Source organism: Colletes gigas, unplaced genomic scaffold (assembly GCF_013123115.1).
Source record: "Colletes gigas isolate AHSC1104 unplaced genomic scaffold, ASM1312311v1 Colletes_gigas_Sc00050, whole genome shotgun sequence".
NCBI lineage: Eukaryota > Metazoa > Arthropoda > Insecta > Hymenoptera > Colletidae > Colletes > Colletes gigas.
The window spans coordinates 193,307-219,004 of record NW_025106679.1 but is presented as its reverse complement, the minus strand read 5'-3'; the positions used below and the strand labels follow the sequence as shown (position 1 = coordinate 219,004).

Sequence of the window (25,698 nt, the reverse complement as noted above, 5' to 3'; positions counted from 1 at the left end):
TTCGAGTATCCATACAGTTAGTTTCTTCTAGTACCGCTTATTTCCCGTCGTTTCAGGAATACTATTTTCCAGGCTCGTTTCCGCGAAAAAGAGAGTGGAAATCATGGTAAAATTCCTCGGTCGTGGAAATTTATCGTATTCCGAAATACCACGAGCGACTCGGAAAATCACGCGCGATCGTACGTTCGTATATTGTATCTACACGTGAGTTAGTTATCGTTCCACCGCTTGATTTCACCGGATTTCCAAAATTCACTGAACGCTATTCGAATACTTCTCGTATCGGTCTTCATTCGATGCGAAGCATGACTGCGATTTATTCGAACAAAACCCCTCATTTTCAGGCGATAGCCTTCCAACCCCACTCATACTAACAAACTTCTATCTATCCATGACGCTGAAGGCTTCCTCACGCAATTACTGTAATTGAAAATAAACGCGGTTAACACTTCAGTAGTCTAGTTAAACATTTGTAATTCAGTTGCTCTGGTAGGTTCTTTACCTCAAAGGGCTCCTAAAGGGAGTACACTAAATTGCATTATTTAACTAAAGCCAACGATCGGAAACCCAATATTTTGAAAATTTTCCACGTCACACTATAACGATAAATTTTCAGTTTCAACCTGTCACCTTCTCAAATAAGTTGCCTTTTTCAAAAGGGCTTGTCATCATTGTTACGTAGAAAGAATATTTTCTTCTTTTTCGCCCAAATAATTTCACGCTCGAACCTGGCAAGGAAAATGTTCTAGAATTATTTCCATTATTCTCCAATTAATAAAGGGGAAGTTGATACTGACCAAGTGAATAGAAACCAACGCTCAAATTCATGACGCAACTCAACCGTTAAAATCTTCTTACATGGCATTTACTCTACAGAGTGTTCGGCCGCCTCTGGGAAAAATTACACTGGGAAATTCTAGAGGCCAAAATAAGACGAAAATCAAGAATGCCAATTAGTTGATGGAGGCTTCATTAAAAAGTTATTAACGTTTTAAGTTCCGCCTGTAGGACGCTAATCTGCGAACAACTGCGTGCATGCGATAGTGGTTCTCGCTCAGCGTGAGAAACTCTACTTACTGACGTATCGATAGCCTTATAGTTTTCCGAGTGAGAACCGTTATGACGCATACGCAGCAGTTCGCAGATTGCCGTTCTACAGGCGGAACTTTAAACGTTAATAACTTTTTAACGAAGCCTCAATCAAAAAATTCGTATTCTTGATTTTTGTCTTATTTTGGCCTCTAGAATCTCCCATTAAAATTGTTCCCAAAGGTGGCCGAACACGCTGTATATTTCCACTCACCTTTTGGGAGTATAAAAACTTTTGGATTTACACCCTTTCAGGATTAGAACAGAACCGTCACCTGTAAGATTCCCATTGAGTCACGTTCATCAAAGAGTTGATTCTATTTAGTGAGATCCCGCTGAAGTTCCTTTTTGAATTATAAATTAACTTTATAGAATCCGGGAATTTTACATAAATTCTATTACAGCAACTTTGGAAATCACTCTTGGTTCCCATATCGCCACTGCGTCAACATCGACCAACAAATTGGTAACTTTGAACATTTTATTACCGTTCGTGACAAAATACACACTAAACTTTAATCAAAAATATAGAATTCTATTCATATAAACAGGTAAATCACTTAATAATTTATTGTCTAATACGGCAAACCTAGTATATCATAATCGAACGTTCCTACAGATACAATTTTACCACTCGACATGTACTAAATTAATAATTTAATATTATAAGATCAACTAACATTGCCTGCAGCTCCTTGATTTCACATCAGGTTCGTCAACATTTTTTTTTTAATTGAAAGTTTAAAGTTGCATCAACTATAAAGGTTATTAGCGACTGCACTAAGAATTGCGGGACGTTGAGGGTATGTGATTGGGTGCTGTGCTGCCAAGAGAGTCTTCATAATTTATCAAGTAATCCGATTCTAGAGGCCAAACTAAGACGAAAATCAAGAATACTAATTTGTTGATGGATGCTTCGTTAAAAAGTTATTAACGTTTAAATTTCCACCCGTACTGAATTTTTTTCTAAAAAGTGGGTAGGATTTCGAGGGTATGTCTAATGACCAAAACTGATTGTAATTGACCCCTGCAACCGAAAATAATTTTTCCAGACGATTTGAAATTTTTTTTTCGCCGAAAAATTTAGGCATCCCCTTGTCGATTTGTCTTAACAATTTGTTTTTCATTTTTAATAAATTTGTTTAACGCTCTACAGAAAAGTTGTCTAATACTTTTTTGTAGGTATCCACGAGCTCTACTTCAGTAAAAAGTTTCATTGAAATATATTCACTATTGTAGGAGTTATGGCTGTTTAAAATTGGACCATTTTTACGGGGTTTTTCTCATTTTGGGGGTTAAGGATAAACTTTTCGAATATTTTTGCGATTTCTACATTTTCTTCGCCTAAATACGCGTTGTTTGCCATTTGAAACATTAAAATCGTCCAATCAGTTCAGAAGTTATGATGTTTCAAAGATGCACATAAAATTTCGGGGGACCATTTCAGACCTCACATTAGATTTTCGTTAAGGAGGTTGCATTAACAGGAGGTTCTTTTAAGATGTTTCCATTAGGCAGATCAATGCCAAGGATTATCTTGTTTTGGATTTTAACGAGTTGCATAACGTTCTTTTGTGTGGTTCCTGCGAAGTTTTAGACGTGATTGGTTTCTGTTATAATGTACGAAGCTCCGTTTGGAATAACTGCAGAACTGTTCCCCAGGAGGCAGAAATTAAAAATTATGACATAATTCTGTATTATAAATAGTATAAATATTAATAAAAATATTAAAACGTCAACATAAAATGAAAATTCACCTCCTGTTATGGTTTCGTCGATCGATTAAATTATCAGTCCAATTAAACTTTTTCAAATTTACAATTTTTATTGCATTTTATTAACTTTCGGATGCTTCGTTTCAAAATAAACAGCTCGTATTTCCTGAATGGATTTGCGTTTGGCATTTTTAAAAACAACTTGGAGAAATTGTATAAATAAACCAAAGAGCACCTCTGCAAACGGATGAATAGTTATTATAGCAAAATTAAACATCCATCGATTGATTTTAAAAAATATTTCCCAGCGTTCTTTTGCTAGTCATTGAATCTTTTTTAAAGTAGATAGCTTTGTAAAAGATGATGAAATCTTTTCAAATGATATTTGTAACAATTTGTCTCGCCATATTAATAACAATTCCATCCTCAACACAAATATATGTATGAATATCCAATTTTACATCAATTTAATGTTTAAATAAATGCTTCATTCTCATTCCTGATCGTAAAATTATTGGCAAATAAATTCCAAACCTTAACGTTTCAACCACTTTGTTTGGGTTCTCTTCTAAAAACAATATCGATAATTAATCTAAAAGTACAATACGATATAACATAAAGAAAAATGTACGAACAAGTGAGCATGTTTATATAAATAATAATAGATTATAGAAAGTTATTAATCATAAATGGTAATGTTATGTTAAACATGTTTTATTAGATTCATCTTTATACTATAATGTTTTTTTAAATTAATTTTCTATACTGTTTCTGAAGAGGATCAAAACAAAATAGTTAAAACGTTGACCCTGTATAACTCAAATTATGTTTGGTTTCTGAAAAATATTATACAATATGACTATTGATAAACACTTATAATGAGATATAAACTGAAAAGTCAATTTTAATAAACGCAAATTTTCACCTATATCTACACTGGTGTGAGATATTGTAAAATATTTGTTGTATAATGATTGATCGTATGTATTGCTTAAAAACCACAATTAATACATATGTATTGACAATAAGGTTAAATCAGACTTCAAAAACATAGATAATGGAAATGTGAAATCAGAGTCACGTTGGATCATGGGTTAACGTCAATAGCTTGGGACAACTTTCAAATTTCCAATTAGATTAATCGATGTCAATAGTTTATCATCATAGTTTTGAAAAATCAACTAAATATAACTATCTAGAAGACTAATTAAAACCCTAAAGAAATCTCGAATACACCCTTCCTTAAACTTTCTACAAATTAGCAAGTGGGCTTATTTGAATTCTCTTTCAACCTTTCAACTCGTTTACCAAGTTCCTCGATCAAGAAAACGAACGAATAGTCAATAAAACTAGAGCGGTACGCGTTTAACAAAAATTTACTTCCCATTAAAGTTTCGTCGATTGATCTAATTATCAGTACAATCGACTCAGAAAACCGGGCAGTTCCGAAACCATCGAAACTCTAATGACACTGAGTAAGCAAGAACGTTCGAGTTCTCTATTGAAATTCAACATTGGCTCGATCAAAAACTCTCCCTAACTTTCCACTTTACAGTGAAAAACTTACGTTTCCGCAATGCGGATAGAAAAACAGAATCCTTTGAGAAAAGAACGGTATTAATCATACCAATTATTTAAGTAAAGTGCTGAACATTATATGTTATAATTTGAAGGAAAACTAAATTCTTAAAAAAAAAATGTTATATTTTGTTTGTCCTGAATTTAATAATTAACAAGAAAAAGTTTAATTGTTTATTAATATCTAATTTCCTGTGACATTATTTTCTCTTTTCGTGCAATTTCATTGTTTTTTTTTTTAAATAGAATCATGTTTGTTTGTTTATTGTTTGTTTTTTAATCTTTTTTTTTTAATATAAATCAATTTCTTCACGCTGTTTTACACCTAAAAAATCTATTCGGACTATCGGTCCGCTCTTGTTTAGATCAAATTCCACCCTCGATTCGCTCAAATTCCGCCCTCGTTTCGATTACATTGATCACATTGCTCCGTATTCAATACGATCACATTCATTTCGGTTTACGTAAAATTATTGAACCTGCGTATTATTTAGTCATAAATTGCTCTTACCGTGATCGCGTGTTCGCTTCTGTTTTAAAGAAAATTAAAAACAAACTCGTTTGAAGCATATATGTATTTTATTAAAAAATAAATGCTTTTATATTTTTATATCATATCTGATGCAGGTTTTAAAATAAAGAATTTTTAAGGAATTAATAATGTATTATACATTTTTAAAATCGAAATCACTTAAAATTGCATTTTTATGAAATTACTTTAAAATCATTGACATTACAAAAATTTTGAAAACATTTAAGCATCTTTCCTTTGAGATAATAACAATTTTGAATAATATTTATGACAACATACTCCTATTCGATTGAAATACAAAACAAAGCCTGTAACTCGAAAGTATAGTCGTTTTGGACCCATGTTTAAATACATTTTATTTATTATTTCGATGCGCTGAATTCGCTTTTGAAGCTACATATATTCAGTACTAATGAGATGTTGTACACCTTAAACGAATTTTTCAACTATCATATGTAAATAGTACTGCAGTAATTCATTCGAGTAGACGACTCTCTAATTATTTTCAGCCGCATATTTATTCGACAAATATACTGTTAAAACATTGAAACAACTTCAGTAGAGCAAATAATGAGACAGATATTTTCCTTTGTCCTTGGTTAAAAGAATTGAACACGAAACTTTGGCAACTACCCACTAGTATTCGTTTTAAAGTATAAAAATATAAAAAAAAGGTCGTCTCGTTACAAAAAGTTTCTATTACGTACCCACAGTAAAAAGTGAAATTATTATTTACAAATGTTAAAAGTACATTTAAAAATTGATAGAACAGATATTTTCTATGAAGTTATAATTACTTTGCCAAGGCAAAACACTAAATTTTCTCCATTAAAAAAGTACACAAAAGATTCTAAAACATAAAATCGCTAATGAAACTGTTACTAAAAGAAAAACTAATTTTATTGAGGAATTGAAAATATTAGGCAATTAACGTCAAGCAATGTCTTCAAAATTTGACAAAAAGGATTCAAACTGTATGTGATTTACGTTGAGGAAGGTTCTTGTAAATAATAGGACATGTTTTTAAAAATATATGATTTCTGATTTTACTCAAATAAATGTTATTCAACAGATAAGGTTTTTTTAAATTATAAATAATACCTATTTTATCTAAAAATGCATTAGATAGTTCATATATTGGCTCTTTTAATATACAGGGTGTTCGACTATCCCTGGGAAAAATTTTAATGGGAGACTTTAGGAGCCAAAATAAGACAAAAATCAAGAATACTAATTTATTAATCGAGGCTTCGTTTAGAAGTTAGTAACGTTTCAAGTTGCGTCCGTAGAACGGCAATCTGCGAACAGCTGCGTGCGCGTGATAGTGGTTCTCACTTAGCATGAGAGGCTCTATTTACTGACTCATCGACAGCCTTACAGTTTTCTGGGTGAGAACCACTATCGCGCGTACGCAGCTGTTCGCAAATTGGCGTTCTACAAGCGGAACTTTAAACGTTAATAACTTTTTAACGAAGCCTCGATCAAGAAATTGGTGTTCTTGATTTTCGTCTTATTTTGTCCCCTAGAATCTCCCATTAAAATTTTACACAGGGTTGGTCGAACACCCTGTATATGTAAGATAACTCCAAAATGATCAAAATGTGCTCTTTAGTATGTATAACTAATAATTTGATCACCCACTCTAGAAATTCTCTCAATACTGTAATCGAAGTGTGCACCTTGAAATAATAGGTGAAATATATTCATACCAATGGCTATCGATGAAGCTGAAAGATCCGATAAATATACGAACTAGGGAAAACTTACGAGCACATTTTTAGCAGTTCCTCCTTTTTCATTGGTAAATTGAATTCATCGTTGGTTCGTTCGAAGGGCCTACTACACTCCATTAATCTCTCATGTCCACAATATTGGCTTCGACAACTGCCAAGCACTGAAACAGAAAACATAATATTTATTGTTGAGCCAGTAGAGCGGCAACGAATTGATTGAATGAAATAGTGTTTCTGTAATTGGTGGATTGATAGAATTCGTAATCTATATGCAATAGTGTGTTATATTCGCAGAGGTGTGCTATACACCTAACAACTTGAACCAACTATTTATTTCCACCACGATGCCGATACGCCATAAATAGTATTTTCCAAAATTGCAGATGCAATTTCTAGAGACGTAGAAGAACCCTTTTAATGTAGAAAAATGTGAATTATAGAAACATTTCTTTTTATTAAAATACTGATCGTCGGATTATGGCAACCACAGGAACATGTTTTTCTTGAATCGTTTTAAAAACAGTTTCATTTATCTTGTTTAATAAATGCTCCCATTTTTAAATTTTATATATTATTTACGTACTTATGTAAAAATTGTATATCACTTATTTACGGGTGTCAGAGTTTTTTAAGTGCTTAATTCGATCAAACATTTTCTACAAACAATTAGTTATATTCAACGAATAAAAAGTGCAATCAATTGAAATCAATAAAAGCAATTTAATTGTGAATGAATTAAATTCAACCTGACGAAAATTCTTTACCTAAAATTTTGGGCACATAAACCATTGATATAAAGGTGAGTCACGCAATGTGATCGTATCTTGTCTTTTATAATTGGGCTGTTATGAGCCAGGGTCTTGAGTAACGCATGAGAACGACAAGAGAGAGAGAGAGAGAGAAAAATTTCCAAAGTAATATGATTTCAGTTTGTTAGTCAGGTACATGAATTAACCCGATGCGTAATCGGTGAGTCGTTAGGATTATTGATAGCGAGATCGAACTTGATGCAATATTAGGAAGTTTCTAGGATGGAATCCAATGCAAACTCGAGGACCTATTAGAATAAGAGAGAGAGAGAGCCGCTAGAAAGTTGTAACACGCGTAGACGAATTTGTTCCAAATGAAAAATTCATAGACAAACTTGATGCAAAATCACGACACAGTAGAATGCAAACAAACCTAATATGAAATCAAAGAACCACAGGATCGTTATATTCGACGAATCGTCGACAGGATCGTCGATTTCGATCGAATAGATAGAGGAGCCACTAGGCTACAAAAATTCGTATTTGGATATTTATAGACGTGTGAACGAACATGATGCAACATTATAGAACCCCAGGAAACTGTTAGTCGGCCTCGTAACATTAAATTACTAATTGGTATATTATGATATGCGAGATTTTCCAAATTAGACAATGAGTTATTAAGTGATTTATTCGCTTATTAAATGAATAGAATTCTATATTGTTTATTCAAGTTTTCGTATATAAATTTACAATGTATTTTGTCACGAACAGTAATAAAATATTAAAAGTTACCAATTTGTTGGTCGGTGTTGACGCAGTGGCGATGCGGGAACCAAGAGTGATTATCAAAATTGTCGTAATAGAATTTATGCCAAATTCGTAGATTCTATAAGGTTACTTTATAATTCAAAAGAGAACTTGAGTCTGATCTTACTACATACAACCAATTTTTTGATAAACGTAAGGCAACGTAAAGCCTATGGGCGACGGTACTATTCTAAACCCGAAAGGGTGAATATTTAACGATTTATACAGGGTGTTCGGCTACCCCTGGGAAAAATTTTAATGGGAGATTCTAGAGGCCAAAATAAGACGAAAATCACAAATACTAATTTGTTGATGGAGGCTTCGCTAAAAAGTAATTAAAAAATTAAATTGAAAAATTTCAAATCATTTTGTTTTTTTTTGTTGCAGGGTTCAATTACAATCATTTTTAGTGAATGCACATACCCCGAAATCCTACGCATTTTCGAGAAAAAAATTCTTTACCGAAAATCTAACGTGAGGCCAGAAATGCTGCTTCCCTGAAATTTCATGCGAATCTTTAAAATGTCATAACTCCTGAACGGATTGGAAGATTTTAATGTTTCGAAATGCAAACAACGCGTATTTTGGTGAAGAATATGTAGAAATTTTAACAATATTGACAATGTTGTTCCTTGACCCCGTAAAGTGAGAAAAACACACATAAAAATGGTCCAATTTTCAAACGACCATAACTCCTACAATAGTGAATATATTTGAATTAAACTTTTTTCTAAAGTAGAGCTCGTCGATACCTACAAATAAGTGTTAGACAACTTTTCTGTGGGGCATCAAACAAAATTACTAAAAATCAAAAACGAATTTTTAAGAAAAATCGACAGGTTTAGGTGCCCTTCGACGAAATTGAAACGTTTCAAATCATTTTTGAAAAATTATTTTCGGTTGCGGGGGTCAATTACAATCATTTTTGGTCAATAGACATACCCCCGAAATCCTACCCACTTTCGAGAAAAAAATTCATTACGGGCAGAACTTTAAACGTTAATAACTTTTTAACGAAGCCTCCATCAAGAAATTGGTATTCTTTATTTTTATCTTACTTTGGCCTCTAGAATCTCCCATTAAAATTTTTCCCAGGCATGGCCGAACACCCTGTATAGTCCCAAAAAATGAGCGAGGATAGAAAGCAATTTCCATTAAAAGAAATTTTGATGATTAAGTTACATGATCAATCTGAGTATGAACTTTTCTATATTACTTGGAAGATAATGGATGGCGTTCTAGAGTGTTTACCTTACCAGATTCGAGCTTCAAATTATTTGAGAGGAAAAGTAACGAGAAAATGTTCTTTCTATGTAGCAAGGCAATAGAAAAAAGTGATAAAGGAACAAGTTAAACCGTATAATAATTCTTAACTCATTATAATATTTGTTTATTAGTAGAATGATGAATCTGCAGAGTGTAACTGTTTCTTTTAAAATGGAATTATGTGTCTATTTACATAAATCAATTCTCCATATTGTTTAGCGTATAAGAAGTACGAAAGTAAGACAGTCGAAAATTAAAAACTTTCCGAGACACTTGAATTGTTCTTAAATAAACGGCATATACTATACGTAAAAAAAAGTTGAAACAGTAAAATACTAATATCTCATAATACATTTTAATAATTTTTCGATTATGTATTTCATTTGTTTAAAAAAATTCTCTATACATCGATCATAAGATACTCACGTATTTTGCTAAATCGTTTCATTATATGTATCACTCATTTGGAATACCCCATATATTGTTCGAATAACGTATAGAATTGTTTCACAAAAAAAAAAACACATGGTTTAAATTGAAAAAGAAAAACGTACAATTGCATTTTGCAAGTGCATTTCAAGTTCTTCTTGTATTATTAATCATAAGAAAGATATGACCTAATCATATTGCGTGACTCTCGTTCTATATAGTCCCGTTTCGTTTCAGAATATCATGGAACAAGACTCTGTTTTAAATATGTACCGACTTGTTTATCATTCATGGGGCGAGCACGACAAATGAAAAATCGTGACACATTTATTCGCCATATTAACCTATACTTAACCCTCTCGTAACTGGAGGCGACTGTATAGCCACCAGCTGCAAAACGCTAACAGTACTGGGAACGTTTATAGTGGTATGAGAAAAATATTTCACTAGACAAGCATTTTTGTTTATCGTATCCTAAAGAAACGTTTTCTTGCAATGCAGCAGTTTTTCTTTTGCAACATTTAAATGCATTTAATGGCATCGCGTTTAAAAGTTTAATAGTTATGACATGCCACGTGTACAAAATTCATTAGTTAAAAGGAGATTTAATTCAGCGAATTTACGTAGTTTGTTACTCGTGCTGCAACTTGTATTATAACTTTTTAATCATTATTTTTGTGAGTAATTGTTGCACTTTTAAATATTCACTTTTTTAATAAGCTCTTCGCTTTTTGTTGTCTCCTCATTTATAAGTTAATGATAATAATATTCAGCAAAACATGACATTATATTTTAGACATAATAATATACAAATATGTAATAAATCTCGATAATAAATAATAAATAGATAACAAATCAGTATAAATTTCCCATGAAAGAAACAAACAAACAAAGATAAGGCAAAATGGAAAAGTTGAAAACACGGAGCAAACAATTTTCTGACGCTTTCGATTTGATCTTAAGGAAGGTATTTCTAGCTAATCTTTTCTATAATCGTTTCCTTTGATAGATATCGTTATTCTTCGAGAGGCAAGGCCGCAACAGGAAAGTCAATCTTCACCTCGCTCTCATCGCAAGTCGATCGCATTGCCTTCTACAGAACTTGTTACGTACCGAGATTTTCAAAAATCAAAGAATTCATTTTTGTTCATAATCAATTATAAAAATAATGAATTAATTATTCCGTGACGGAACAAAATAAACTTAGATTAATAGTTAATATTTTTAAATTACCAGATATTTATTTAATAATTGTTTAACTTATCTTACGAAAGCTGAAACTAATTCAACGTATAAAATTTAAACAAAAGAACGATATGTCGTATATTAAGATAACATAAACACATTTTCTAAAATAAGAAAAAATCAAACAAATAAATAAGCATAAGGAAATATCAAAACTAAATATCAGTGTACTCATTTTTAATCTTTACGAATTGTAAAATGAATATTGTCGTATTTTACTTTCGAAAATACATACCTTATTTTTTCGCAAAGTATTTGCAAACATTTATGATATATGTATACGAGAGTCAAACGTTGTTTATTCAAGAGATTCTACAACACTGAAGCAAGATACTTATTAACCCTTAAATGGATTATTCGGACCGCTGCGGTGGTCCCAATAATTGTTTAATATATATCAAAGCATTTATTTGAAAATTTATGTAATTCTCCATTAGTTCATTATTTCTTAAATGCTTTAAAGGAAAGTTAACTTTCATTTATCAATTTGGTAAAAATCAACATTAAGTAAAATAATTCAGTTGCGATTCAGAGCCCAACTATGGGTTAAAGTCTAAAATCCTCAATAACATTTCAAATTATCGTATGAAAAGTGATGAAATCGTAATACATATAAAATTTAGTTGTAATAAACCATTTGTTAAATATCCGTGATTGAGTTTCCTCGTCTGGATTTTGGAACGATTGCACGTAGTGGGCCAACTACTAACTCGAAGAACTACTCTGTTAAGGGATTAAACTATGTATATGTATATATTGTATTTTTACAAGGATTATTCAAAACTCAATAATATATTCACTACCGTCCATAAGTGTTTGGACACTTCACGAATGCCGGCTTAAGAGCCGATATCTTTGTTTCAATTGATGTATTTCTAATTGGATTAACATGAATTTATGTCATTGTTGTATAAGTTATACTAAGGTGAATTGTATTCAAAATTCTTACCGACAAATGGACGAAAATTGTTAAATATTGCCTTCGTACAATACATACATACGTATATAATATATCCACCACGTTGGGCGATAATTGCGTTGACTATTCGTGGTAGTCTCGATGTTAATTTTTTTAGAGTTTCTTCTTGAACCTCTCTCGAAGCTTCTTGCAAATAATCCCACAATTTCCCGATGGGATTTAAGTCTGGTGATTGTGGCGACCATTGCATAATTCCCATTTCATTATTGTCTTCCAGGCTTTTTAAATAATTGGAACATATTTTCGCCGTATGTTTCGGGTCGTTATCTTGCATAAAGATAAAGTTTTCACCGATAAGATCCTTCTTTGATGGTACCGCATGCTCGCTCAAAATTTTCAAATACTGTTCTTTTCGGAGAATTCCATCAACTTTCACTAAACTTCTCACTTTGTTTGTACCAAAACACCCCAAATCATAACACAACCACCTCCATACTTTACTGTGGGTGTAATGCAGTCTGCCAACATTTTCTCATTAGGTTAATGAACGACGCTTGCTTCTGAAAACTTCAAATTCTGATTCATCGGTCCAGAGCACCTTTTGCCAATCTGATGTCCAATTTGCATGTTGCTTTGCCCATTGGAGCCTTTTTAATTTATTTTGAGGCCTTAAAAGTGGTTTTTTAATTGCCACGCATCCTCGTAGTCCACTTTTTAGTAAACATCTTTTCACCGTTGTCATCCCAATAGGATTGTCTCTTCCTCTATTCACTTCTACTGTGATTTCTGGTACTGTCATACTCCTGTGTGTTTGCTGAGGGTCTCAATATACCGGTCTTCAGCTTCCGTAGTCTTCTTTGATTTACCTGATCTCTTCTTGCTGCTACAAGTGTCGCAATTTATGAAATTAGCAACCGTGCACTGCACTACGGAACGCGAAACAGCAACTTTGGCTGCTACATACATATATCCCTAATGGAGTGACCTTCTTTTTTCAATGTCAATAACGCAGAACGTTTCTCTACTGATAATTCGCTTCCTCTCGCCATGATTCTTACCAAAAATAATGCTAAACTGAAACTGAGGCGAAGGAAACGCATCCATCGCTTTGGCTGCGTCTTTATCTCTAACAAATGAATAGAACTTCACACAATGTATACAAATACTTCAAACGTGACCCAGACTAGATGATGCACTTACCCTAAGATGCTAAACACAAGCAGATACGACTCCAAGTCACTTGAAGCCTCCATATTCAAGTGCCCTCACGAGACCAATTTTCGTCCACTTTTATTTATACATACTACTTGATATTAAATATCGTCTTTTTCAAATATTATTGATTCATTAGACGGTTTTACCTATAGATTATTTCAGTTTTTTCCGACAAGCTAGAGGTATCCTAATACTTATGGGCGGTAATGTATATACAAAACGTAATTGAGTCTATAACTACGTCTTTTACGTGCCTAACTAGAATGTCTAGTGAATCTATCTATCTTGTGTTTAGCTAGAATGTTTGCGAATGTGATGTTGACTAGTTAGAATATGTAATGAATCTGGCATGCTCTCCTGCCCTTCGGCATTTCGTTGACTTTGTCGACCTTCCTTCTACCGAGAAGTTTCGTGGCGAGGGTGCAAACGCACCGAATTTTCTTGGCCTCCAAGGTGGTGGGTGCCACGTTTGCCAACTCTGGGGATTTGCCATCGCGTGCGTCGGTCCCTGGGCCCGCGTGCAAAACGTCTGCAAGGACAAAGGTGGCCCAGAGACACGAAACGAAGCACGTGCGAGTTATCCTACAGTTCGTTAGGGTCACAACCACCCAGTACTGTATTTGCTGATCAGGTTTATGGTACCTCGTACTTGATTGATTAAATTTTATATTTTTCGACCGATACAGCTGGTCGAAAATAATTCTTAACTAAAAATGCTTTTGTGTCATAAACCATGTCAACTCACCAGAGCTTTAACAACATTATTCCTTTTGAACATTTTCAACGAACTGTTTGTTGTCACCCTTAAAATCATCCAATATACTATGCATATGTAGCATTGGAGTTTTAACCGGTAAAAGCTCGGCACTTTTCTCAGCTATCTCGAGGCCCCTCCCCTACTACAAGGCCCTTGGAGTGACCATAACCGTTGACGAGAACGAAGAGTACGTTCCAGAAAATGAATGAGTGTTTGTGAATTCTCTCGGACTGATATCTCAAAAAGTGTTGAAATCGCGCACCCATATGCAGTGTGGCCGATGTAAACGGTGTAAAGATAATTAAAAGTTGTACTTTGCGTTTATATTTTGCAAAGCAATACTAAAGTATGTTATTATTATTAATTAAATGTAACATTACTTACTGACAAGAGTAAGTTTTGAATTTTTAGAAGAAATATATACAGCATACATATTTACTTTTGACTCTCGTTCTATGTATTTAATCAAACCAAATAATGTATTCACGATTGAAGTGCTACAAATAACTTACTGTTAATTTTATTTTGTGCTCACTGATAATCGATGTTGTAAGCGATGCGTTGTGAATGTGGTAATTGCAACATTCTGTTTGTATCATAAATTATGAAGAATAATGAATAAGAATTAAATAGGCACCTATTTGGCAAGACTAAGTTCACCATAGTATTATACAGCGCTATAAGAGTGAGTCAACTATAAGTAGAATAATCCGTTGTAATAGCGGGCTAATCATAGTAGTATAACTCGCAATACGAGTAGGTTGACTGGATTAATCAAATCTTCATGCATTGGTTAACCCAGTTACGCGGGTTACTTTACGGTAGGTACTTAGAAATGTATCGGGTTTGGGTTAGAATTAGAATCCCTGCTTTGAATCCTGTACCTCTCTTACTCCCTTTTATTCGATTTCTGCATGTAGGGCAACTCATTTAAATCGATCCAGCTTAAATATATTCGAAACTATTAATAATACGGAATAATGTGACAGACAAAAATTTGATGGTTTGAGGGGGCACATAATCTGATGTAGGTAACGATTATATAAAAACATATGCAATTTCATTTGAAAAAATAAAACTGACCTTCACATGCCCTCTACTCGTCCACCCAGGAAAAACTTACCTACATCAGATTATTTACCTTCTCAAATCTTTAAAGTTTTGTTTGTAACATTGTTTCGTATCATCCAAATTTCGGAGATATTCAGTTGGATCGATTTAAATGGAACACCCTGTATACATAAATAATTTATATACAACAAATATATATAGTGTGGAACCATTGTTGTGAATAACGAGTTACGTGAGACTTTATATGTTAAACCGAAAAACCATCTATGATATAGTGTCCTAGAGCCTTCTCGGGTTTTTGATAGATACAGGTATTTAATTCCGTAACGTTCCGGTTTAGTGATAGTCATGCGTTGTTGTTCAAAACTACCCGATGTTAACAATCTATTGTCTCGTTAATCTTCTTAATTCGTAGCTGTTTGCGAAGTTTATTTCTTTACTTGCAACAACTATCGATAAGAAAATAGTTTTATTTAGAGAAATTGAAATATGAAATAAAAAATAAAATTACTTACGCTATGAAAAATATAGTGAAGTATTAGAGTATAAAACATATCTGTATAAATATTCACATATGTATAAATTATTCTAAAAATGAAAAGCACATAATCTGTGAAGGTACCAAACATTTATTATTTACAATGATTTTTCTTGGAGCACATTCCAGGATTTGTATTCTCATTAACGTTTTAATGTTCTTCTTCTTTATGTGTAAAGAACACGTGGTCAGAAATTACAAATGACTTGTTATAACTACATGTAATCCCATTGAAATGCATACTGAAAACCGTATACCTAAATAACTTTGATTAAAATATTGGTGAATATTTTGTTGTAATTAATACATCGTTTGTATGCTTACATAAATTAATTATGTATTAATTTATATTTTAATAGAAATTAGCTTTTCCCCGTGGCTTCGCTCACATAAATATCGATTTATAAATGACTGTTAAAATTACCAGTTCTCTACATTAGAGATAACAAAAAAAAACAGAAAAGTAGCGTATTTTTTAAGTTGAAGTGATGTCTGTATCTATATAGAATTGTATTGAAATATGTTAAACCATTTTCGAGTAACGACGAAACAAATATTCAGACACATAAAAATTCCAAGAATGGCTAATTCGACGTCAAAATTGTTTGAAAATTGTACATTTACAAAACAAAGTCGTAATTTTATTTATATAAATAGTTAAATAGTTAAATAGCCTCACGCTGTACGAGTTAGAAAATATTGTTTCAATGAAAAAAGTATTTGAGCATTCTCCGAATACAATGTTTTTCGTTTTAATGACGGATCACATACGTATAAGACTCTGCTACATTGTTCACGTTTTCATGTGACGTGATGGTAAACAAACAGACAGGTTCACTAATAATTTAGTTATACTGTTCCCTAATATATATTGAATAGAATGAAGGAAGTTAATCTAAATTGATTCAGTAGATTTTGCGTTAATCTGGAACGAACAAACAAACAGACAGACGAAAATTCTAAATATATTCAAGTCTCATTAAACCATCTAAACTAAACTAAACGTCTCAGTTGAAATATCCTTAATGTTTTACATTTCAAACTTATAATTTTATTTGCATAGATTTAGAGAAGAAACTTTTAATTCAAAGAAATAACAAATAAAACCTTTTGTTTCCCACCGTTCTTTCGATTTTCGTTTAGGAAGAGAGAATATTTTTTTTGATGACAGGTACATATGTACATATCCCACACACCGAAATTCCTTCGAAATGAAATGTAAAATACATTTTTCGAAGTGATATAATGAATCTAATGTTCGTCTATTATTTTCTTAATCATCGCTTATTTATGTCGTGATGAGTCGACAATTCTCATAAAACGTAGAATCTGTCGTCAATTCGAGAATCAGTACCTCCGGAGCAGGGATCAATCCATTTCAGACTGGAATTAGTGTGGTCGAGTAACGGCATTGGTATGGATGCACTACTGCACGTCCGACTAATGCTGGCTTGATCCACTTGAGTCTTGGCTAGTCTTTTTGCGAGGATTAAGCTGGATTACGCATGGCCAACACGGCCATCAGTGTAACCAGAATTTAGTTAACGTTGCACAGACTGCTCCTCCACACCTGTCCAAGTGCTTACATACGTGTAACATACTCATGAGATCAACGATCTCGTAATTACTCTGATTAGAAGTCTTCTCGCCTATCATCATTTATCACGCCGTTCGAAGCAAGTGTCGTAGTACATCGTAAAAGGACACCTGAATGTTTCATCAGCCAAATATGCAGCTATTGAGTTTCTGTTTTAATATAAATTCCGTTTTCTTGTCTTCATAGCTTATTTCTTGTTTTTCATAACAGTAAATTATTTATCGTCTATTTCTCTATTGTAACTCGTACACAGGTACATATCTGTTCGTTAGCGAAACTGTTTCTGTTTCTAAATATTGGTAACTGTCAACCCTTTCGTAAAAATACTGTACACGCAATAACTAAAGTGGATATCTCGATTATTGACACATTTTCTGACAATTTCCCACTTTAAATAATAGTAGAAAATTCTGGTTATTACTTTTTGCATACACATTTTTATGTTATATTTTTTTACAAAATAAATAGTTTATTTTGTAAAATGTAAGTGTTCCAATCATCGTCATGTTGATGTACAAGGATTTGATAATTTAATGGAAAATGTAATTAGTACTTTTTAAATATTTCTTTAAAATTTGTTATACTCTTAGCGATAGGTAATTAATTACTCTTTCTTGCTCTGCATCTTGATGTATATATATTTACTTAGGAATGATATAAAGAACTATGAACTACACTTATATTTAACAGGTAAGTAATTCTCCATTTCTCCACACCACACACGTTCCTTTATCCCTTGTGCACACGCACAGTAAAGAAAGCCCCGTTTATATCTTACGTCATCACATAACAGAATTGTTTCCAATAAAATTGTTTAGAACTTTCCGAAAACTCGATCACTAGCATCATGTTGCTTTTACATCTAAACTTTTCATTTTTATTGTGAACGCTTCTAAAATAATGTTTATAACGTGGCAAATATCAATATATTTAAAGTATACAGTTTACGAAAATGAAAGAACATAATATTTTTACTGAACTCCTGATAATACTGTTGATGAAATAAGTTGCAAATATCAATGGATTAGAGTTCGACATTACATCACTTATTTTATAATAATGTATTTGTGAAATAGGAACATGTAAATACTGAACTACACTAAACTAGAAAATAATAAAGATCTTTTGTTTAATATTTTCGGAACGCATTTCAGCTGTAAAAGAGCTAACGTCGCCAAAAGCTATTGCCCGGAAAAATTAATTAAAAGTTTCTTTTTGGCTACACAGAGAGCGATTAGTTGAGAATTTAATTAAAAAATTTTATCAAAGGTAACCGCAATAAAAAAACAAGAAGAGTAATTTCTTTGACTCGATTTAAATCACGAATCTAACAGAAACGAAGAACAATATCGACGCAAAACGAACGGAAAGTGTTCCGTTCTTCGGAACACATTCGTACCCAGGGTGAGGTGGCTGCTTTTTTGGTCATTTTTAGAAACGGAATCGACGGTCGTACATGGGCTGGATCAATGATTTTAGTGATGTTTTATCAAAAAATGAACTTTCACATATCGATTTTTAACCAACTGGTATTACCTTTAAAATATCTACTGACCTTAAAAATAAAAGAATTAGTAAACTTAATTATAAATTATAGCTGTATCGAACTGTTAAAGTTTAACATTTTCAAATGTACGTTTGACTCTCGAAATATGTACTTTCTTTTCCACGATATTTTGACGATCTCGTTAAATTCTTATACTTCGTTTCTTTTCTAGAATAAACAGCATTATTTTCCATTAAAACAGGTTATTACAGTTGAAGTTATTGTATTTAATGTACTAGGAACGTAACGTTGAATGTAGTACAGAAAATTGTCAATATTTTTACAATTGACAAGGAATATCTTTTTAGTCCCAAGTTGTTCCACGTTCGAACATATCTCAATGTTTTCAGGATGCTTTCTTCTAGATAATATATAAAAATCATAACCACCTTCGTCTACCTTTTTGAATTATTAATGTTCACGGTTGGACAATTGTCGGAAGAAGCCCAGGAAATAAAGTATAAAGATTTCAAAAAGTTTCGGAATTACATGAGCAGGAAAATTTCAAGAACAGCAACAAATGAAGACATCTTTCACAGTCTACTATTAACATCTGATCCACTCATACCAACAATAAAATGAAAATCATACAAAGGGAGAAGAAAATTATTAGATCCTGAAGCTATGCAATTACTCAAATAAGGACAGAAGAACTCAGCCCATAACTTCAAAAACCAAAGGGTAAGATTGTATCCTCCCTATACATAATAGACATTTTGTTACAGTGTTTAATAATATTATCTGGAATAATATTGAATTATATATTTCTATATAATCCAAAAACTAAATGTTTTTTAATATAAATTGTCTAAGAAAATAATATATATCAAATAAGGGATACACTTCTGGTTTATTTAGCTATATTTCTGTGAGACAATTATATTTAAAACATTGCAGAGATCAAATAAATAAACATAAATATAAGACTAATTAGACATAGTAAAAATAATTACAAATTTTTCTATATAGTATTAAAACGGGAGAATTTTGTAAGATTTCTCTCAAAATATGGTTTGAAATCAATTAAGTAGGGCTTAATGGCTTTAGGGTATATCAATAAGGTACATTGCCAGATTACCAAATCAAGTACTTTGAATTAAATGATGTGTCCACTAATAAAATGTTGGAATTCGCAACAACTTCCATAGCGACTCGCATTTAGTCATTCGAGACTTATATTTCGTCTGCCTTTTAGACTTGCATTTAGTCTTTCGTTGAGACTTTAGTAACATCGTACGGTTATACATCCGTTTTCGATATCGAGAAGACAAACACGTTTTCCCAAAACGTCGAGGGAAGCGTGTATTTCGATAACCAACGTTCGCTTGCACTAATATAGATTAGCAGTAGTTAAAATCGCACGATCTACTCAGCGCAGTAATCCGTGAAATAGCCAGCCAATAATTCTACGCGAGAATTGATCGTTGGTAGTTGCCAACCAAGACACGTGGCAATAGAAAGTGAAAATCAGCGTGTAAAATATGGCTCGATTTCGTTTAAACTCGATGTTGTGGTTACGACGCGCGAAACAGAAACTGGAACATAGGTGGAAAATCACGAAAAACCAAGGGGGTGAGACGCATCCGTATGTTCACATCAACCAAACAAAACACCATTAAATCCGAATCAACTTCTTAATTTGAACGAATGGTTTTTTGCCCGTCGCTGGTATGATAACTACGAGCTCGTTCGTCATCATTAAGGAAACAGGAAATGCGTTTCCTGTGTTTTGTATTAAGAACCACCGAATTTTTAGCCACCACCCTACAGTTACAAACGATTTAGAGAAAAATTTACAAAAGCAATCAACGACTATAGATCTAGAATGCTGATACGAATCCAGATTTCATTTGATAAAATCGACACACAATTGGGACTATTTGAAAAATTTAATATTGAAATGAGTTACAAATATTCGAATGCTATGAACAAACTTTGAATATTAAATAAAAATAAAAAAACAACGGTTAACAAAATTTGATTTGCAGTCCACATCGGACTATTTAAATATCTACTACGAATATCTAGAACTCGATCAGTCAGTGCAGAAAATGAGGTTAGATTGTTTGTAAGAGTTATATTTCTTCGTTTCTCCGCTGGCGGTGCTAGTAGTAGGATAGACAACTATATTTTGGTCCGTTGTACATTTCCTCTTTGTATACAGGGTGTCTCACCCGATTTTGACATCTTGATTTTCTCGCTATTGTTACTCGTAACAAAAAATGTTTCAGCGGAGGATTGAATGGTATCGAGTGGAGCATATTCTGATGTTATTAGTTTTTTCGTGAGTGAAAAATTATTTAAATTCTTAAGGCATCATTACTACCGCAGCTACCGTTGAACCATTCCTGTAAATAAACGCTAACGTCTTAATACAACAGTAATGGTGTTTTAGAATTATTTAAATTGAAATATCTCCTGAACTACTCATTTTTCGACGTTACATAGTTAGTACTTTTTTATAATGATTGCCCAGCTGAATCAATTGATGTATTAAAAAATACCTCATTCCATTTAAAAAAACAAAGTTGACCTTTATATGACCTTTACGCGTCCACTCACGAAAAAACTAATAACATCAGAATATGATCCACTCGATACCATTCAAGCCTCCGCTGAAACATTTTTTGTTACGAGTAACAATAGCGAGAAAATCAAGATGTCAAAATCGGGAGAACTCCCTGTAGTATGTACAATAATGAAGCGAAACAAATAAAATATTCGAATATTATGCGAGTAGACGATTCTTTAATAAAACACGGGGTGTACGGTGAGATGACAAATGCTTTTGCTATTACCTTGCTTCCTAGTGGACTCTCTAGAGCAACATCATGCATTAGACGCTACAACTTTACAAAATTACATTCACTGAATATTTGAATTATCTCTACTATCAAAAGATAATATTATATACATATATGTACTTTTATATAAGTTACATATATGTGTTATCTGCATCACTTTTCTATTTCTTACACTCTTAGGATCAGTTAAACCTCACAAACTGTTCTGCAATAATAAAATATAGATTTTATTATTTTGTAGGTTTTCGTGGTTCTATTGATTTTAGAATTAATATCATTTAATAAAAAAGAAATGAAGGTAATAGAATAATAAAGATTGTAAAATTTGATAAGTTAAATTAGAAAATTTCGGATTCCTCTGTATTATATTAATAATTTAGATACTATTCATATCTGTAGCAGTGCAACCATATGTATCACATCTTTGAATGAAACATCTAAGATTACATTATAGATTTTATCGTTTATCGTGGCTAAAATTAACTTTAGTTAAATATCCATATCAACATTCGGCAATAATATTGCGATAGAAATACTTCACTTGATCGACCGTATTAGCAATTTCTGTCTTCGCTAATTATACTGTTTCATTGCGACCTTTTAAACAAGGTCAATCAAGCTATTATTAATTTTATACCTTAATACCATAAATAATGATCCAAAATTACAATCAAGTAACACATATGACTCGATTGAATAGCTTTCTGAAGTTCTAAGTATAGTACGAATATTTCCGATACTATCACACATGACGTAATAAATACTTAAATATCAATTAGCGTACTTTCCTCTCAATTTATTTACGTTCCACAACCAACCAGGACGAAAGTACATCGTTATCTCTTTTTACATGAAACTTATGTATAACTACAAAAATATATATCTTAGTAACTATGGATAATTTTTCTGATGTTAATTACATTGCAATACCTATTCTAGAAAACAGATTTTTCCGAGAATAAATGAAAATGAAGAAATGAAATATCTACTGACATGTTCAAAAGTATTAAGCATTGTTTTGTTGTAAAATATAGCCCTCATACCCCAATTGGGACAAATTATCTTTTGTATTTATTCGACATCATATAGTGCCGTGATAAAGCAATGGCACTTTACGCTTGGACAAATATAAAATTGTTTTGCATTAAAAAATGAGTAAAGTAAGCAATTTATTTATTTGCAATTAGTACTTTAATATTTTAGAAATAAATGCACTCAAAATCACACTTAAATAATTTATTTAAAGTAATAATAAATGTATGTAACGCAAGTTGAATAACGTGTGTGAAAAAGTAATGGCACTTTACGAATTACAAAAACGTGTAGTAAATATTAATATTTAATATGGAGTCCATTATCTCTAATAATCGCTCTCAATCGTTGAGACATTGAATGGACCAGTTTATTCGTAAATTCTGTTTGAATTTTATCGTATTTTTCCAACAGTAAATCTTTTAATTAATTTTTGTTTGTAATGTAATGTTTTCCAATCCTTGTTTCGAGGTCGGGTCATAAATGTTTAATAGGGTTGAGATCTAGTGATTCAAATGGGGCAGGCAAAGTAAGAAATCGAAATATATTGCTTCCCACCTCATGCAACGCATATTCTGCAACCATTAAATTTTGCTTTATTCTTTCTGTTAAAGCAAAAATGGAAAACCTTTGTAAAAAATTGGCGAATACAAAATGATGGCCGCGAAGTTCAAAAACATCAGGTATTGTTGTTTATATACATTTGACGAAAATTCTGGATGCAGTTTGACACATTTTCGATACGTAGAAAATACAATTGAGTCGTACATATTATAACGTTTTAAGGAAATTCTGAACTCTGCAAACAGTTTGGAAGAACGGCGATGGATACGCGACACTATACGATCTTTCGATTAAAATTACGGCAGAGGGTTTAGGAGAGGTAGGTTGCACTAATCCAGCAGAAACTTCTAATAAAACCGCAATTGAATTTGCCACTGATGCAACGACTACTGATTCTGTACAGGGTAACAATTGTGTGGTTATTCCATTTCCTGAGTTTGATGCACTGGATATTCATAAGTCTAAAAAAGGATATTGAAGTTCTTCAAGATTTGTAATTAAAAAGAAACGATACAAATATACTAATAACACTTGTGAGTTTTCCGCTAAATCAGAATTTTTCTGTGCATCAAATACAACGTGTGTTGTAATTTCCTGAAATTACATTTAAAGGGTATAGCCGAATAAGGGGGTCAAATGTGCCCTTGAACGAAATGTGACATACGATGGATCCATCGATAGAGCATCAAGAAAAAACGTTCTGTGCCAAATTTTAACCCTCTATCTTGTTTGGAAGGGTAGTTATTGAGAAAATTCGGATTAACGAGTTTGTGCCTATTTCCCCTATTTAATCGAGTACAAAAATTATGAAAAAAATCTGGTACATTATGGTTATCGAGATACGTGTTTGAGAATTTTTTTCCGATTTTTCGATTTCAAATCCTAGGTGTGAAAAATTAAAAACGCAAAAAAACGCAGAAAAATACCGATTTCGTATTGAAGCTTTCGAGACACTAGATTTATATAATTACTGTAAATGCATATTGTCATTGGTTATGTCCCTGAATTTTTTCAGATTTTTTGGCAGGGTGCGCCGTAGTAGCAAAAATGAAAAACCGATTTTTTCGGCGTTTTTCGCGTGAAAAAGCAACTTATACTTTGAATTTTTGTATTCCCTTTAATAGATAACTATATTCTGTGGTTCTAAACATTTCCATGTTGAGTAAAACAGTGTATACAAGAAGAAAAGCAAAAATAAGTCAAGAAAAAAAACGTGCTATGCGCGTTGTATTCAGAAGTATCAGCATTATTTCCAAGAGCTGCGATGGTGCAGTGAGTAAGATGCTTGGCTGCGAGACTGCTGCAAACTTTTTGACGCGCGTTCGCGCCCTGCTATGGTACATTTTTTTTTATTATATTAATTTTTTTTTTTTCAATTTCTAACTAAACGACAATGAAAAACTATTAGTTTATTAATATTTAAAAAATATTTTTACCTAAAATATACGCAAAAACAATTATGGAGCAGTTTCTATTCCATCATTTCTCTAGTCGTATATTTGCTTAAATACCCTACTGTTTCATTTTTTCTACGTTAAATGAATATACGTACTTAGTTTTAAAATCGCATACCTTTAATAACTTTGAATAGTGGAAGAAGATTTCTTCAATAAAAAGAATATTAGCAGTCTTTGCATATATGTAGTTACGGATATCATGATGACAAGATTTATGATGACAAGATTTATGATGTGCAAGGTTTATGAATGTTTACGTCTATTGGCAGTCTAAATTACTTATTTCTCTTACTCGAATACCTTGCAGTTAGTAGTGATTCTAGTATTAAAGATAAAATAGGTGATTTTACATTATCAGAAGAACGTCTTAAAATATTCACGGGATTAACTTGGGAAAATCTAATTCAACTTAGAGAAATGATGAAGTCCATGAGAAATACGGAAAAACGAGCTGTGACACAGGCTATTGTTGTCTTTTTATTTAAATTGCGTACTGGAAATTCGAATAGTATGATAGCTTCAATTTTTGGGTTAGAGCGCGAACAACAGGTATCCGATTTTTGTAAAGCAGTTAGGAACTCGTTTGAAAAAGATATTTTACCATATCATTTCGGAGTCGCGGCTTTTTCTCGTCAACATTTAATAGAAAATGAAACGTCCATTATTGCTAAACAGTTATATAATATAACAGACCAGTTAGCACTTATTTTTGACGGTACATATATTCGCCTTTGTTGAAATGTGGACATGTGTAACGGAAATGGATAATAAGAGAACAATTTCTCGTCTAAAATAAGTAATTTAGACTGCCAATAGACGTAAACATTCATAAACCTTGCACATCATAAATCTTGTCATCATGATATCCGTAACTATATGCAAAGACTGCTAATATTCTTTTTATTGAAGAAATCTTCTTCCACTATTCAGTTATTAAAGGTATGCGATTTTAAAACTAAGTACGTATATTCATTTAACGTAGAAAAAATGAAACAGTAGGGTATTTAAGCAAATATACGACTAGAGAAATGATGGAATAGAAACTGCTCCAT

The 25,698-nt window shown here is 32.4% G+C and overlaps 1 protein-coding gene across 2 annotated transcripts in view; it reads right to left on the bottom strand.

Moving 5' to 3' along the window:
- LOC122403362 overlaps positions 1-25,698 on the bottom strand; it is a 269,780-nt gene that overhangs the window by 92,837 nt on the left and 151,245 nt on the right. For both annotated transcript variants that reach the window (XM_043406852.1, XM_043406853.1), the window contains one exon: positions 6,682-6,808. In XM_043406852.1, the coding sequence (XP_043262787.1) occupies positions 6,682-6,808 (127 nt within the window). Of the gene's footprint in view, positions 1-6,681; positions 6,809-25,698 lie in introns of those variants that run through there.